Raw genomic sequence first — 17,070 nt, forward strand, 5'->3', positions numbered from 1 at the left:
TCGAAGGGCAGATATACTAAATTGCAGGGTTTTCCCGTCCTCTCCCATCTGCTTTTGAAGGATACATGCGTGACGCGCTGGCAGCCTGGCACTGCTGGGTATTACTTCTCGATCAGGACGAATCCAAGATTGCAATGCCAGTCGTCATGTCAAGACAATTGCAGCGCCCCTGACTTTGGCTAGTCCTCAGCTTCCTTGAGTCATTTAAACTCAATTCGTATTATTGGGAATCTAAATGAACGTAGAGCGGGTGGAAATCGCCCTTTGCGGCTCTTGTCGAAGAGCATAGCATTTGGAGAAACTATGCAACCAGTCGGAAATACTACTTAGTCAGCTAAGTAGTTTGTTTCATCAATTTTTGCAGTACATTTAGTCTCGCTCACCTGTCGGCGGTAGGTAACCGGTAACGCACTGTGCAACTATAGTACTTAGTGGTTGTGAACCGGGGTGAACTTGCATGAACCAGTCCATATTCTAATTTAAACTCCGCAAACATCGCGTCGAGTCTAATTGGAGTCTGGTACAATCCACAGCGATCCACTGGCGCCGTGGCACCCATGATCGGGCTACCATGCTAACGCTATGCTTCATCGATCCTCACCACATGCTCTCGATTCCTTCAAATGTACTAACGGCCTGGTGTGCTACTACAGGTTGCCACAACTCCGTAGTCTTTCCGGCACCCGACGATCTATGTAGCAAGCAGCAAAACCTTCGGAAACTCAGTGTGTTCGTCCAAATACTTCCGGTGGTTACCGATCTGCGACTAGCTTCGGGGCTTGTAACGACAGTCGGGGAGACTAGGAAACATATCTGAAAGATAGGAAGCCTAAGGTGTAGGAGGAGCTCATACAGATAATTGTCAGTGCGATTACGATGTTCATTAACGCTAACCAATGTAGGAGGTTGATGATTCAAAGGAATATTATTTGTGACAAATAATGATTCAAAAGTGACGGATTGCCTAGGGCGACACTTCTGCCCAAAAAAAATCTTCCCCTGTCAAGATTTATATGCCACGTCTACAAAATTGTAAGACTGATCAGATCGTTATCCGGAGCATTGCGTTCCCTTGATGCTGTCCGACGTAGCACCTCACACGCATGTGTCGTAATCAACATTTACCTCTAGTACACCATCCAAACCAACTAGACGTCAAAGCACACAGGCGGCAACAGGGTGGGCTTATCAATCTGAATGTAACTGACATTTCCTAGAAGGTCTGATGGGACTAGGGACAATTGGTTTGTTCGCCCCATCTGGAAACTCGTACGGAATCGCGGTACGGCACAGTGCGTACTGAGAATATGTGCATCATAATCAAAGTTCGAGAGATGGACCTAGTCGGCACTTAGCCACTAATGGCATGTAGCTCCCTCGTTTACTCCTATAATCTAGGCTTCAGGTTTTGTGCTCAACCACTTCCACACTAAATTTATACCATGGCGATCCAACCACAGGCTTAGACGTTGGCAGCTGCTCGGGATAGCATAGCTCCGACCCATATTCCCCGATGAGTGATAGTACCATTTATTATCATATTCTGCCTTGTCTCATCACCTGCGCCACGTTCAGTCCCTGTCGCCGTGGTTTTCAGTCTCCCAAAGTCTTGGGCCATTCGCGGTGATCTCCGTCGACGCGTTCATCCATTCTGTGAGAATAATTCTCACGCCCCGGTGTAGATCCGGCTCTTTCACAATGTGCTTTTGAGTCGTCTTACTGGCTCAGCGTTAAAACTATCTCGCGACATTCATTTGATCATCTTGTGCACATTCGCCAATTATCAATTGGAACAATAACGCCTCCCTTAGTAATGGCTTGCGGCGCACAAAGTCCCTCTGCGGCACAAGTCATTTGTTTATAGCAGCGTAGGTTTTTTTTACATTACAACTGGCCTGCAAGGTATGCATAGTTCACTCCGCAGTATACGTCAACTAGTTGATTCTGCATGTCTGATAATTATCTGGCACATTCAACGAATTAGCTCTGTAACTGTTTGGGGAGCAATACACGTACAACAGTAGTATCCAAATGCCATACGGAGCTCAGAGCTGAAATGCATGATAAACTGGTAAGAATGAATGCGCTCTACCCCCTGTTGGCCTGTCTCCCTGTAGTTACATCTTTATGTCATGATTGTCATCGGGTGAAAATCAATTGAGTACAGACACGCCGTGCGAAGGATATTTGGGCGTTTTGAAACGTGTCACATTCGCAAGAACCCCATCACCCTGTCCTGATGGTAACAAAAGAAGCTCATGAAGTAATGTTTCCATGTTGCATATCATAGAGACTGTACACCAAACAAATAAAAGGGTGATATTCTCGAAGCCCTCATGCATTTACTGTAGCTAGCAGTGCTAGCGTATAAGAACCTTCGAGACCCGGATCACGGAACGTGCACAACGTGATGGACAACTTTTAACGATGATGTTGTGGCGCTCTAAGAAACGGAATGGAGATCTTCCATCATACAGATCGCAGGTACGTGGGTCCAATCGTAACCCCAGGCCAGTTTCTGAAAATCAAGATGGCCAGTCACTAGTCACTCTTGACCTCTAGGGAGGGTGCCAGTGGTTAGGCAAGAACGCCTCGCGCTGGCATCTCATCATCCTCAGAGCCTCGGCTCACAGGGAGGCCGCCTGTAAATGAAGTGATGCGTATGTGCACGTCGTGATGTAGTACCAAGGAATGCAGCTGCTAGCGCCTCAGATCTAGGAGAAACGACAAAGTACAAGTTCAAAAGAGCACCAAAATTACAAGTAACATAACAGCGAGACTCATTGACAGTAATAGTTTCCTTCCATATCACCAGGTGGTCGCGTGATCCCCTACACGAGCTCCTTTCGCCGAGGCTTGATGCGGCTGCCCGAGTACTCGATTTCTCTACCATGACGATTCATCAGTACTTAAATCTGTATTTCAATAAAGATAGGGTCAGTGGGGCACATACCTGTGGGAGACCACGCTATCACCCTTTGGCCCAGAGCTTGGCCGATCATGACTATCTGCAGGATCTGGATCGTTTATGCTGCTGAGATATAACACCCAAATCATTTTTTGTCTGGTAAGCAACATGTAACAGCACGTACTCAAACCAAGGAGCGCTGAATACATATACAGCGAGAACAGCGAGAAGAACCAGTGTTAAATATGTCACTGCAGTCAGAATTTTCACGAAGAGCTTGTCGGAAGTGAAACCAGCTACAAAGACAGCTGAAACTATTTTTGAGATTGCCGACTTCAAATCGGCACGTGCGCACAAACCTGTCAGTAAAGCCATTGTTGAGACTGCTAGAGCCAGGGAAGGATATGCCATCAGTATAAGGGAGCATACGAGGCGCAAGCGGGATCGCTTTAACGACTGGTGGTTGTTATTACTCGAGCATGAAGAGTGTATGAAAGGCAAATGACACACTTTCAATATTCGTTTCATATCTGCATTTCCATAACAAGTGTCATAGATGATGAGGACAGAAGTTCCAGTCATCAAACTGATCAACGCAGCTACAAAGGATGAAACTTGAAGGATATACGACCCTGAACATATGTCAACCCAACGAAGTTTGAAGAGAAGGATCCGGAAGTTCACCATGCTTAAAAGAATGTTAGCTTCCAAATGCCGGGGAAATAGAACAAGTGCATACGCTTGCATAGGGCATAAGAGGTTGAAATGCTAAGAATGACCGGTAGATTAGAATTGTGTAGACTTCGGACGAGACAAAGATGATTTACGAGGTTGAGTAGATATAAAAACAGCACTTGTGGTCAAAACCTATTCAATGAATTCAACCACGCTCCCTGAGCCTTGCATAATATCCGTACCAGACCCGCCTACAAATAAGTTTCGATGACTGAAGGAACATACCACCGATACTCACCGTGACGTTCATGTTTCCTAATCGATCTGTCACCATTTTCTTATGCTCTGCCCATTCCTCCTTTTTCCGACCATTTATGAGGTCATCCCAGTGGTTGACCGACGGCTTCGATATAGCGATCAAACACAATGCCTTGAAGCACAGACACCAAAAGGGATGTCGTGGTGGATCATACCATAACAGCTGAGTCTTATCCGACTCAGAATTTCGGGATGGAACAGGTGGCACACTTGGGGATAGAGTGGCGTCTGTCGTAGACATGAGTAGAATGGTTGAGAGTAGTACGTACGTTACACGTATATGTAGTACTTCAACAGCATGGGGGACACGAGAAAGCACGCGAGGTGTGAGCAGAACAGGGAGCGTCGGTAACTCTCTTTGCCGGCTTCGATTACGGAAGGTTCATAATAGCATCACAGTGATACATGCTTATGGGAGTGACGACTCAGCCGTGTGCGTGAGGCATGTACATCTGCAAAAGCGCTGAAATGAACGCTTACTTACGCGCGTTACGGACACTTACGAACGCTTACGACTTCAGTAGCGAACTCACGCGATTGGTGGAGATGCTGAAAAACAATATCTGGCTGATAAAACTCAAGCACAGTTTATCTTTCATTACTAAGATGTGATATGCTCAAAGATATGATATGATATGATAGATGCAAGAGATTGATACAATCACTACCATCTACACAAACTCAGTACTGAACGTATGATAACTCTCCTTGTCCACAAAGTTATTCAGAAAGAAATGCTCATATGTTTCCAAGGAAGTTGCAGAGGACACATCCTTGGCCACTGTCTTGCCATAAACTGGGATCAGTTCAACTGCATGCATCACATCTGTCACTTGTACAACAGCTCCCTCCCTATGGCAGTTGCCATTTTGATCCTGTGTGTACGTGTGCTCCACAGTCCACATCGCAAGTTCGGGATGATCAGCAGGACTGGAAATGAAGTTGAAAAATTGGACGTAGAGAAGTGGGTTGGACAGATACGATGGCAGTTCCAGGTTGGAACCTCGTTGAACCACCAGTTGAAAGATTAGTCGAACTTGTGCGACGTGACTCGCTGTAAATATGTGATATCAGTAGGGTTAGATGTAGATGTATAGAATATACATACTCATTTGGCCATCAATGGCCATAGTGTCAATGAGAACAGTGTCACAATTTCCCAAGGGATAATCATCGCTTGGTGGATATGCCTGCACCACTCTGCTTGGCATGATGACATGTTGCTGGAAGGCTGAGTGAAGTTGCAGCCAAAACTTGTTCCATGCCTGGTAGCACCCATATTTGGGGTCCCAGCAGGTATTTTCGTCGCCAGACATTGATGAATGAGTAATGAAATTGGCGAGTGTGCAATCGAAGTCGGGGAGTGCATATTTTGTAGATATTTCAGTTGGTGACAATGATCTGTAGTCTGGTGTGACATTTACTTGAAAAGCAGTCTGCGCATCTCCAGATAGGATGCCCTTCAGGAAATGGTTACGGACTGGTCGGGGACCATGAACTGACTTGACTTCATCAGGGAGGACCCGCAAAACCCACGAAAGTGTGGGGTTAGTAGTCTCAACCTCATCCTCTTCAGCATGCATGGCATTGACCAATGATGCCCCACGAGACGTCATTAGTGTTACGAACTAGGATAGTTCTAACAGCAAAGGCTCGACAGAGCGTTCTAGTTGCTGAGATTCGGTAGCCTCTTCAAAAGAGAAGAGGTTCTTTAGACTTAGACGAAGGAGTGCTTCGACTAAGAGATCGGTTCAGACGACTTAAGATTGGAGGTCTTAAGCGAAGGAAGTTCTGGATAAAAACCTAGTAGGATTTGAATAGAGAATACAAGCGAGTATCGCGTAGTTTATATAAGTACATATTGGTGCACGGACCATGATCGATGTGAGAAAGAAATAGAACCGTAAATGGTAAGCATAGGACAAGTCAGGTAATCGGTAAGTAGTCCGTTAAAAGGTATAGAAAGAGACAGTAGAAAAGAGCAGGGCGGTTTGTAACATTACCCCCTTACTAAGCGTAAAGTCACCGGCTTTACTCGGGAGCGTTTTCGTAGTAGACCGGATCGTCAGAAAATTCCAAGTCCCCTTCGGGGCGGTCTGGTCCCCCCTTCATTACCTCTATCATAGCACAGGCTTCTTCTTCCCTGCATCTTTCGGCGTACTCGTCATCCAAAGTATTCTCCCAGTGTGCGAGCTCGTTGTAGAACCCGATGTCCTTCCAAGTAAGAGTAGTGGGTGTCGGCCCGTAGTAGTGTTGGCAGTAAAACGAAAGATGTCCGGGTGCGAGTTCTCGACATACCCGGCAGTAATATTCAGGACAGTTCACCTGCCTATGCCCGAGAATCTTGCAGTATCTGCAGACGCGATTCTCGTCAATAGTGGAAGGGGCGGAGGTACTTGCTCGTAAGGGAGAAGGTCCGGGCTTAGGACTTTCGGTGCTCCTAGCGCGTTTCTTTCCCTTGTTTCTTTGACTTCTTCTCTGAATTCGAAGGTGATGCGCATCCCTCTGCTCTTCCTCCGCGATTAGCTCAGCAGGAGTAGAGGGGCTTGTCTGCCCAAACGCGAGTATAGGTACGATGCCATCGGAGTAACTGTGAGAGGAGAGAATGTCGGGGATTACTTGGGGAGGATGAATATGAAGTTGCGCGAGTGCCTTAGCCAGGCTTTCCATTTCGTAATATCCGAGGTACTGGTGATCAGGGTCGGCGGTGACTTCTTCTCGAGTAGCAGAGAATGCGGTGTAAAGATGCGGGGGGTGCTCTTGGGTTTCTACTTCTGGCACCTCCGCGATTAGCTCAGCAGGAGGTTGCGTGTCTTCGACTGGGGGAGGAACAGGAACAGGGTCGTTGTCTTGTGCTCTCAACGCGGAGAGCATCATCTCCGTTCTAAGTGTGAGATTAGTGACCGCAGCAAGCAGCTCGTTAGGAGTGCAACTAGAGATATTAAGACCTGAGTCCTGATAAGCGGGAGGTTCGGGACTTCCTCTGGAAGGAGGATTCTGAGGAGAAGGCGGTCTAGCCACTCCAGCTGTTCGTTCTGCGACGACGTGGATAACCGTCCTAATATCATCTTTAACTTCAGGAGGAATAAGACGAAGAGCAAAGTTGCGAATACGCCTCTGCATGTGCATAATCGAGTGGCGTACCGCTTCATCATCCACCAAACGAACGACGCGTTCGATGAGTTCGGTGGCGCGGATAATATTGATGAGGAGGTTGACTGGGTGTGCGTTTCGTTCAAAGAGAACGCGGGTGAGTTCGATGGCGTGTTGGGGGCAGAGGACTGCTGCTTCGATGAGGGTGAGGTCTTCTGCCTCGGAGATGTAGTCTTCATATTGTTCATCATTGGTTCTGTTGACATCGGTTTCGAATACGGCGTGGTAGGGTACGGTGAATGTGAATGCGGGGAAGGGCATGCTGGAGTAAGTTCTTGTATCTGGGTGTAGACTATGTCGTCGATGTACTGTCTGATTTCAAAGCGAGTTTCTGGTTTTATAGGCTGTAAGGGCTTCTTCGGCATTTTCCAGGTTTTCTTCTGGAATCCACTCGTTGCTGGCAGATGAGTATCCTTTCCAAGAGACTAAATACCTCCGTCTTTTTCCTCTTCCTTTATGCGATAAGATGGCTTCTATTTCATATTCCTCTTCTTCTTCTAATATATCCGGGGGTGGTTCGGTGAAGTTGGGGCCGTGTATCTCGTTTTCATGATAGGTTGATAACTGAGAAGCATGGAACGTGGGATGAATCTTCCATTGTTCAGGTAGTTCCAGGGTGAACGTGATGGGAGATAGGACCTTCTTTACTACGAAGGGGCCGTATCTTTTCGGCGTGAGCTTCCGTGAAGGAAGTTTTAGTCTGAGATTAGCGGATGATAACCACACCTTGTCCCCTATTTTCCACGGGTGGTACTTCTGTCCGAAGGATCTTTCCGCCATCCTTTGTATGGCTAGATTATGACAAGATATGGCTTCTTCTCTTATCTTTTGGAGGATTCTGACTCGTTCTTCTGCTGCGGGTACGGAAGATTCTGGGGTGAGATGAGGAAGCGCTTTTGGTTCATATCCCATCATAAGGAAGAATGGGGAGGCGTTCCGGGCCGAGTGACTTCGGTGGTTGTGTACGAATTCTGCCATGGGGAGGTGCTCTACCCATTCTGAAGGATTATTCTGGCAGTACATCCTCAGGTACGTTTCTAGTTCTTGGTTTAGTCGTTCGGTCTGTCCATCTGTCTGAGGATGGTAGGCGGTGGATGGTGCTAGGGAGTAATCGAGAAGTTTCGCAAGTTCGGTAGAGAACTTGGATAAGAATTGCGGTCCCCTGTCGGAAATTACTTTGTCGTGGAGCCCAAATCTCTTGAACACGTGTTTGAAAAATAGTTTGGCTACTCCTTCCGAGGAAATCGTTTTGTGACACGGAGTAATGATCACCCCCTTACTAAGTCCATGGTCTACCACGACCATGACGCTATCGAAGCCATTGGAAACAGGGAGGTCGGTGATAAGATCGACGGAGATCTGAGAAAAGGGGCGAGTGGCGAGAGAGGGGATGGGCATCAGAGGGGGAGTAACGGGGTGAGTATCCACCTTCATTTGTTGGCACAGGGCGCATCCAGAGACATAGGCTCGGATATAATTTCCCATTCCAGGCCACCATGCTTCGCGCTTGACTAGTTCTTCCGTTTTAAAACGTCCGGGGTGTCCGGCTGTCGGATGATCGTGATATTTTTGGAGACAAGCGAGGCGCTGGTCAGGGGGAATGTAGGCCCGTTGCTTATAATATAGCACGTCATCAGCGATTGTCCAGTCGCTTAGGGCGGATTTCATGGGGGGAAGACAGAGCCCATCAAGAGCGTCGCGAGCAGTGGAAAAGATGGGGTCGTGGGAGAGTGAGGAGCTAGCGATGGCGGAGCGAAGATCGTCGTCAATTAATCGGACAAACATGGAATCCGGTAGCAGAATGGTATCAGAGTTATCTTCCTTCCCGCATCCGTGGTCAGGTCGACGGGAAAGAGCATCAGGGGCAGCCAATTTTGATCCAGGTACATGATGCAATTCCAGGTCAAACATACCCAAAATGAGTTGCCAACGGGCTTGTCGTCGGGATAACTGTTCTGCCTTTCGGAAGTATAAAAGGTTCATATGATCCGTAAATACGATGACGGGCAGGGGATGCCCCTCCAGATAGTGTCGCCAATGAGTAAGAGCTCTGATGATAGCCAATAACTCTCGATCGTGGATGGGATAGTTTCGTTCTGCTGGAGCGAATGTCTGGGAGAGGTAGGCGCACGGGTGATATACCCCATTTGGATCGGTCTGAAGGAGTACGGCTCCGGTTGCCACAAGGGAGGCGTCTGTTGCGATGGCAAACTGTCTGGATGGATCAGGGTTTTGTAATACCGGATGGGAAGTGAAGCGGTCTTTGAGGTTCTGAAATGCTCGCTGGCATTCCGTCGTCCATGTGAAAGTGACATCTTTCTTGGTGAGATCAGTAAGCGGTCGAGCGATATCGGAGTAGTGTGAGACGAAGGTTCGGTAAAAGTTGCAGAACCCGAGGAACGACCGTACTTCTTTGACTGTAGTAGGTACGGGCCAGTCGGCGATCCCGTTTGTTTTGCCTCTGTCCATCTCTACTTCTCCGGGTTTAATTATCATTCCCAAATATTCCACTTCTGCAGAGTCGAAGGTGCATTTTTCCGGTTTGACGAATAGTTTCTCTCTGCGAAGCCTTTCCAAAATTGTTCTTGTGCGTTTTTGGTGTTCTTCTGGATTTTTAGAGAATATGAGCATATCGTCCATATAAATGATTAGCCATCCTTCGTTGATTTCCGGTCGGAAGGTTTCATCCATGTAAGCTTGGAACGTGGCGGGGGAGTTACATAATCCGAAGAACATTACTGTGGGTTCGAATAGTCCTTCTTCGGTGACGAACACCGCCTTCCACCTGTCTGCAGGGTGAATTCGGATATTGTTATAACCGGACCGGATATCAATCTTAGTGAATATAGTTGCTCCATATAGTCGTTCTACCAGGGAGGAGGGAAGTGGAAGAGGATATGCGTTTTTGACCGTATGCTCGTTCAGGAATCGGTAATCTTGGCATGGTCGTAATTCTCCGCTTTTCTTTCCTACAAAGAAGAATCCACTGGCTTGGGGAGATTTTGATTTAACAATAAATCCTTTAGCCAAGTTTTCTTCAATGAATTGTTTGACCGCTGTTCGTTCGTTGTGGGAAAGTGGGTAAATCCGTGACGTTTTAGGGGTAAAACCGGGTTTCATTTCTATCCGATGGTCGATCCCGGGTCTTTCCGGGGGAAGCTGTTTTAGCCCGTCTTTAGCGAAGACATCGGTGAAATCATGGAGATAGGGTGGGACGAGTTCTTCAAAGGTCTTTTTCTTCTTTTCCTTTTCTTCGGATGCAAATTCTTGCGCTTTGTTGCTAACTTTGGTGACTTCTCCTACTTGGCGGAGATACTCCCCTTGATCGGTAAGTTCGGAGAGAGAGTTGGTGGAATCGTCCCAAACATCTTCCTTGGTGTTCTTGCTTCCGATGTGCTTTATAGAGATTCTGGGGGTTTTAACATAATCAGCGATTTCAAGAGATTTCGGAGTCTGAGGAAGGGATAGAGTTCCTTTGGTCCAATCGATGGATGGGTTCATGGCTCGTAGCCAAGGTATTCCTAGAAGAATCTGGTCCTTCTTTCCTAGTCGGGTGATGTTAAATTTTCCGACCATCATTCGTTGATCTATTTGCACGATTAGCGTGCAATACCTTTCCACTGGGCCACTATTAAAATAGCTCCCATCTGCTGTTCTGATGTAGAAAGGTTCCGCTAGCTTCTTGGTCCTGATCTTGTGTTTTCGGACAAATTCTTCGGAGATGTAGGTTCCTGCTGCTCCTGAGTCAATTACAGCATCAGCTTCGACGTTTTTACGCGTGCGAGAGATAAGAGTGATTGGGATTCGAAGTTCTTTTCTTTCACCAATTCCTCGTATAATTCGTACAAATTCTTCTGGAGATTCCATCGTCGACTTGGGTCTCCTCTTTAAAAATCCTCTGCAATTCTCCTGGCTTCCTCTTCTTCTTCTACCTTCCGTACGTTAGGGTACGGTCCTTTCTTCTTTTGAGGGCATTCTCTTGCCCTGTGTCCTATCTGATGGCAGTTGAAACATTTTCCGAGTCGCATATGTTCTTGTCGGGCTTCATCAGTGATCCTGTCTATCACCATAGCGTCTTTGTCCCTAGCAGGGATGAATCTTTGATCTCCTCGTGTGTTTCTTTTCTGGAAGAAATTAGATGGCATCATTCTTCCTCTTCTGGCTTGCAGTCTGATGTAGCAGTTGTCGAGGTCGACCACTGCTGCGATGAAATCGTCCAGGTTCTTCGGTACTCCTCCCGCGTTATACAACTTGGCGAGGAGGTTTCCATTTAATCCATTTTCGAAATGGTAGATCTTCATGTGTTCTTCTTTAATCTTTGCTTGGGCAAGCAATCTCTGGTAGTCGGCGATATATTCTTGTAACCCATCGGGCTTCTGCTTAAGCAACAAAATTTTAGCCAATGCAGTTCCGGCGGGATCTACTGCTGCGAAGGCTTTATTGAAGCTTTCCAAAAAATCTTTCATCGACCCATATCCTGTCTTCTGTCCCGAGGAGTTGACGAATTGGGCGTTCTCCAAGAATTCTTCTTTCCAAGTCCTGGCATTTCCTTCATTCATGAATGAGGTAATGAAGATAATCTTCTGTTCTTCCGTCTTGTATATTTCGGAGTTGATGTCGATGTAGGCATTGCAAGATAGAAGGAAGGATCTGGATTCGCTTCGATCACCGTTGAAGGTTGGGGGATGATGGATCTTGAATTCGGCGGTTTTCTGGGAGGACATGTTCAATGGTGGGACTAGGGTTCCAAGGTTTAAAGCTTGGAGTTTCGGTGTCAGGGTCGTCAGGTTTGCTTCTAGCTACCTTTCTTTCTAGAGTCGTTTCTGGGCCCACAAGGATGTGCGGGTTCGGAGTAGATTCAAATCCTTTGTTACGAACTAGGATAGTTCTAACAGCAAAGGCTCGACAGAGCGTTCTAGTTGCTGAGATTCGGTAGCCTCTTCAAAAGAGAAGAGGTTCTTTAGACTTAGACGAAGGAGTGCTTCGACTAAGAGATCGGTTCAGACGACTTAAGATTGGAGGTCTTAAGCGAAGGAAGTTCTGGATAAAAACCTAGTAGGATTTGAATAGAGAATACAAGCGAGTATCGCGTAGTTTATATAAGTACATATTGGTGCACGGACCATGATCGATGTGAGAAAGAAATAGAACCGTAAATGGTAAGCATAGGACAAGTCAGGTAATCGGTAAGTAGTCCATTAAAAGGTATAGAAAGAGACAGTAGAAAAGAGCAGGGCAGTTTGTAACAATTAGTGCATACAAATCAAATATCTCCATTGCTTCTTGGCAGTTAAGAATCCGCACGCACTGCTCCATGAAATCTTTGCTTTGTCAGGCTGTCCGCGGGAAAAGATCTTTACAATGGGTGATGAGCAAGTGCTCCATTGTATCGGCCGAGAACTGCATCAAAGTGCCCAACCACTGGACCGTGCCCTTGAAACTTTGCAGCAGTTCGAGCTTGGGGATGAAAAAATCCTCTTTGACGCCCTTCTTCCCCTTCCTTGCTTTGGCCTCAATAATAGCGCCCTTGAAAGAGTGAAAGTCCGAGATAGCTTGCTCCATTGACTGAAGCGTTTCAGGTGAATGGACCAGGTTCTGTGTGAGGTAAATGAACTCCACGATGGCACAGATTGCGCGGACAAATTGGGGTGAAGTGGTACCTGCAATTGAGGCAATGATGGTGCGTTGTATGTCTCTGTACTCATGGCCTGTCATTTGCTTGACCTGTGTGATACCTTTCGCAAAGTGGCACGTGCCAACCCACTTGTGTTGAACAATAAAACGGTTATCAAGCTCATGAGCTCCTACAGCCTCCTTAACCCATTTGAGTGGATGATTGGCGAAAAATTTAAAGCAAGTATGTAGAACTTCACCAGCGAGGAAGACGGACAGACATGTGTAGATCCAATCATGCCAGAATGGCATATGGACTCCAGACAGGTTGGCAACTTTAGCTGCTTTTTGGAACTTGTCAAGATCCCAAGGGTCGACATTGTGGGATATATTGGTGACCTGTTGCAGCATATGCTTCCTGGTACGAGGGGGGTGAAGTATCCCATCACCAAAATCCACTTGCACTGCCATAGTCACAGGGGATGCATTTTTTGCGACTGTAGCAATCATAGAAGCCTCTGGCAGGTCGCATACATGAGCGACAAGTGGTGTAAAAACATAACAGATGTATTGGGAGGGATCAGGCATGAAACACCCATCCAGTGCTGCAGCCTTGAGGTTGGCAAGCACAAGGTCCATGCACTTATGCCATAGCTGCACCTGGAGAATGCTTTGATAGTCTGAGTGCACACAAAACTTTGCGATTGGCATATAGGCAATACATCGCCAAGCTCATAAAGTTGCTTTGGAGCGAACCTCTGAATTGATGTTGCCGATGGTTAGGAAGACTGGGTGCATTTCGAGTCCTCTGGTGATTCACATTACATGAGTTTTATCGGATCCCAATATGATTGGCACTTGAGTCGCACCCACAGGAAGATGGTCCTAGAAAATCGTGAAAACAAGGAATAGACTAACAGAGTAAGCGAACCTGTATTCTCCAGGCCATATCAGCACTCATGTAATCTCCATATTCATGCTGATTTCCAACATTGACGACATGCGAAGTATAGGTCATATGGTTTGTGAAGATGGGGTCACTAAAGAGTTGTTTGATGACCTCTAGCGCATCGCGCCAAATGAGCTCGATGGGGTGGACTGTCTTGTAGCCTGAAAACTCCATTTTGGAGACTTTCCACTCCGTAAAACATGGGAGTGAGTCCATCCAGCCTAATAGTTGGTCCTTCGTAGTGAACGATGGCCTAGCATGATTGTTAAACTATCAAAGAATGATGAGCATCATATATTCACATTTTACCATCATTTACCCATTTCAACTTCAGAAATTTGATGATTTGAGTCTGGGTGAGGTTTTCAACTAAGAACTTCCCTAACTCCCATTCACCTTCGTCATGAAAAGGGTAGTAATGGTTGATCTTCCGCCAATACGCATATGGATCACCATCCAACCTATCAAGCATATTTCTGCCGACGCCGAAGACGTATCCAGACTGTGGATGGCAAGTACCAGTAGTGGGTATTCGATCACTTCCACATCGATGGAATACAGGAGGGACAGGTACTTCTTGCAGTCGTGCTTCAAATGGCCAACAGGTAGGCTCAGAATTGAGATGCCGAATCAGTGCCTCTGTTACGAACTAGGATAGTTCTAACAGCAAAGGCTCCAACAGAGTGTTCAGTTTGCTGAGATCATCAAGCCCTCTCAGAAGAGAAAGGGGTTCTTTAGACTTAGGTGAAGGGGTGCTTCAACTAAGAGATCGGTTTCAGACGACTTAAGATTGGAGGTCTTAAGTGAAGGAAGTTCAGGATAAAACCTAGTAGGATTGAAGTGAAGTATAACAACGAATACAGCTTGGTTTATATAAGTACGTATCGAGCGCACGGACCTAGGCAATCGTGAGAGAAAAGAGGTACAATCGTAAATGGTAAGCATAGGCCAAATCGAGATAGTTAGTCCGTAAAGAAATAGAAGAAAGAGTAGGGCGGTTGTAACATTACTCCCTTACTAGGCGTGAAATCACCGAGTTCACTCAGGCGCATTCTCGTAGTAAACCGGGTTGTCCGAAAAATCCAAATCTCCCTCAGGACGCTCTGGCCCACCTTTCATCATCTCCACCTGATAACAAGCTTCTTCCTCCTGGCAATGTGCAGCGTATTCTTCGTCCAAGGAATTCTCCCAGGCAGCAAGCTCTTGATAAAATCCGATGTCCTTCCAGGTGAGTGTGGTTGGTTGAGGACCATAATAATGTTGACAGTAGAAAGAGAGGTGTCCGGGTGCCAACTCTCGGCATACTCGGCAATAGTAGTTTGGGCAGTTCACCTGTCGATGCCCGAGGACTTTGCAGTACCTGCACACACGATTCTCGTCGATGCTAGCGGGGTTAGAAGTGCTGGCTCGAAGTGGGGATGGCCCTAATTTAGGACTTCCTGCATGTCCGTTACTCCTGGCACGCTTCTTTCCTTTGCCTCGTTGACTTCTGGTCCTGTTGCATACCCTCTCCATAGGGTGAGCGCTGCCTTGCTCTGCCTCTGCGATTAGCTCAGCAGGAGTAGAGGAAGCTGTCTGTCCTAGCGCAAGTATGGGGACGATTCCGTCGGTGTAATAGTGAGAGGATAGGACGTCTGGTATGACTTGAGGGGGGTGGATGTGGAGCGCAGCAAGTGCACTAGCTAATTTTTCCATTTCATAGAAGCCGAGGTACTGATGGTTTGGATCGGTGGTAATTTCTTCGTGGGTAGCAGAGAACGCGGAGTAGAGATGTGGGGGATGTTCATCGGTGATGACAGGGTTGTTGGGCTCTTGGTTTTCCTCTGCGATTAGCTCAGCGGGAGGTTGCGTATTATCAGCAGGGGGAGGTACTGGGACTGGATCACTATGCTCCGTTCTAAGGGCGTTCAACATCATCTCCGTTCTGAGCGTGAGATTAGTGATCGCAGCAAGCAGCTCGTTAGGAGTGCGACTAGGCAAAGTACGATCTGTGTTTTGATAACTGGGAGGTGGGGCCTCTCCTCCGGAAGTAGGATCCATAGGAGAAGGTGGTCTGACGACCCCTGCGGTACGTTCGGCGATGATGTGGATAACTGTCCTAATATCGTCCTTAACTTCTTCAGGAATAAGGCGCAGAGCAAAGTTGCGAATGCGCCTCTGCATGTACATAACTGAGTGACAAACCATATCGTTTTTGACAAGACGGATAATTTGTTCGATGAGCTCGGTTGCCCTGATGATATTGATGAGGAGGTTGATAGAGTGGGCGTTTCGTTCGAAGAGCACCCTGGTGAGTTCGATAGCATGTTGGGGAGAGAGGACGGCTGCCTCGATGAGGGTGAGGTCTTCAGCCTGGGTGATGTAATCCTCATATTGTTCGTCATTGGTTCTGTTTGGGTCATTTTCGAAGGTCGAGTGGTAAGGGACGGTGAAGGTGTAAGCGGGGAAGGGCATGCTGGTGTAAGGGCTTGAATGCGGGTGTAAACGATGTCGTCGATGTACTGTCGGACTTCAAAGCGAGTTTCTGGCTTTATAGGCACTAAGGGTTTCGTCGGCATTTTTCAGGTTTCCTTCTGGGATCCACTCGTTGCTAGCTGACAAGTACCCTTTCCACGATACTAGGTACCTTCTACGCTTCCCTGTTCCTTTATGTGCGAGGATGGCTTCTATTTCATATTCTTCTTCCTCTTCCAGAACGTCAGGTGGTGGCTCGGGGAAGTTAGGACTGTGTATCTCGTTCTCGTGATAGGAAGATAGCTGAGAAGCATGGAATGTGGGGTGAATCTTCCATTGCTCGGGTAACTCCAGGGTGAACGTGATTGGTGATAAGACTTCTTTGATAGGGAAAGGTCCATATCTTTTTGGGGCGAGTTTCCGAGACGGGAGTTTTAGTCTGAGATTGGTAGATGATAGCCACACCTTATCTCCTTTTTTCCACGGGGTATACTTCTGCCCGAAGGATCTTTCCGCCATTCATTGTATGGCCAGATTATGACAAGATAGGGCTTCTTCTCTTATCTTTAGAAGAGTTCTGACTCGTTCTTCTGCTGCTGGTACGGAGGATTCTGGAAGAAGGTGAGGGAGAGCTTTTGGTTCGTATCCCATCATCAGGAAGAACGGAGAGGCATTCCTGGCAGAGTGGCTCCGGTGGTTATGTATGAATTCAGCCATGGGGAGGTGTTCGACCCAGTCAGAAGGGTTATTCTGACAATACATATGGAGGTACGTTTCTAGTTCTTGGTTTAGTCGCTCCGTCTGCCCATCAGTTTGCGGGTGGTAGGCTGTAGACGGTGCTAGGGAGTAGTTGAGGAGGCGGGCTAATTCGGCAGAGAACTTAGATAGGAATTGTGGTCTGTGATTGGAGATGACTTTGTCATGGAGACCGAATCTTTTGAACACGTGTTTGAAAAATAATTTGGCCACTCCTTCTGAGGAGATCGTTTTGTGACACGGG

The 17,070-nt window shown here is 47.0% G+C and overlaps 2 protein-coding genes across 2 annotated transcripts; both read right to left on the reverse strand.

Moving 5' to 3' along the window:
* Positions 1-2,504: 2,504 nt before the first annotated feature.
* Positions 2,505-4,364, reverse strand: F5891DRAFT_1046310 (uncharacterized protein). The gene is made up of 10 exons (XM_041362288.1): positions 3,882-4,364; positions 3,826-3,834; positions 3,736-3,775; positions 3,648-3,676; positions 3,620-3,622; positions 3,419-3,541; positions 3,268-3,364; positions 3,093-3,216; positions 2,954-3,034; positions 2,505-2,886 (listed from the first exon to the last, which is right to left on the reverse strand). The coding sequence occupies exons 1-10, from the start codon at positions 4,140-4,142 to the stop codon at positions 2,832-2,834; spliced, it is 822 nt and encodes a 273-aa protein (XP_041223408.1). The 5' UTR covers positions 4,143-4,364; the 3' UTR covers positions 2,505-2,831.
* A 208-nt stretch (positions 4,365-4,572) lies between these two features.
* F5891DRAFT_1191455 (uncharacterized protein) lies at positions 4,573-5,517 on the reverse strand (the record flags this gene model as incomplete). Its single annotated transcript, XM_041367453.1, has 2 exons — positions 4,573-4,955; positions 5,010-5,517. The coding sequence occupies 2 exons, from the start codon at positions 5,515-5,517 to the stop codon at positions 4,573-4,575; spliced, it is 891 nt and encodes a 296-aa protein (XP_041223409.1).
* Positions 5,518-17,070: the final 11,553 nt, after the last annotated feature.

The sequence above is a fragment of the Suillus fuscotomentosus genome (genome assembly GCF_016647785.1).
Source record: "Suillus fuscotomentosus strain FC203 chromosome Unknown F5891scaffold_43, whole genome shotgun sequence".
NCBI classification, from domain to species: domain Eukaryota; kingdom Fungi; phylum Basidiomycota; class Agaricomycetes; order Boletales; family Suillaceae; genus Suillus; species Suillus fuscotomentosus.

Excerpts from the sequence above, each read along its gene's own strand:
- F5891DRAFT_1046310 (XM_041362288.1), bottom strand. The coding sequence starts at position 4,142 with ATGTCTACGACAGACGCCACTCTATCCCCAAGTGTGCCACCTGTTCCA. Across the intron at positions 3,677-3,735 it reads TTTTATATCTACTCAACCTC|CATTTCAACCTCTTATGCCC; the intron begins GTAAATCATCTT and ends GGTCATTCTTAG. Across the intron at positions 3,217-3,267 it reads AACAATGGCTTTACTGACAG|CTGTCTTTGTAGCTGGTTTC; the intron begins GTTTGTGCGCAC and ends AAATAGTTTCAG.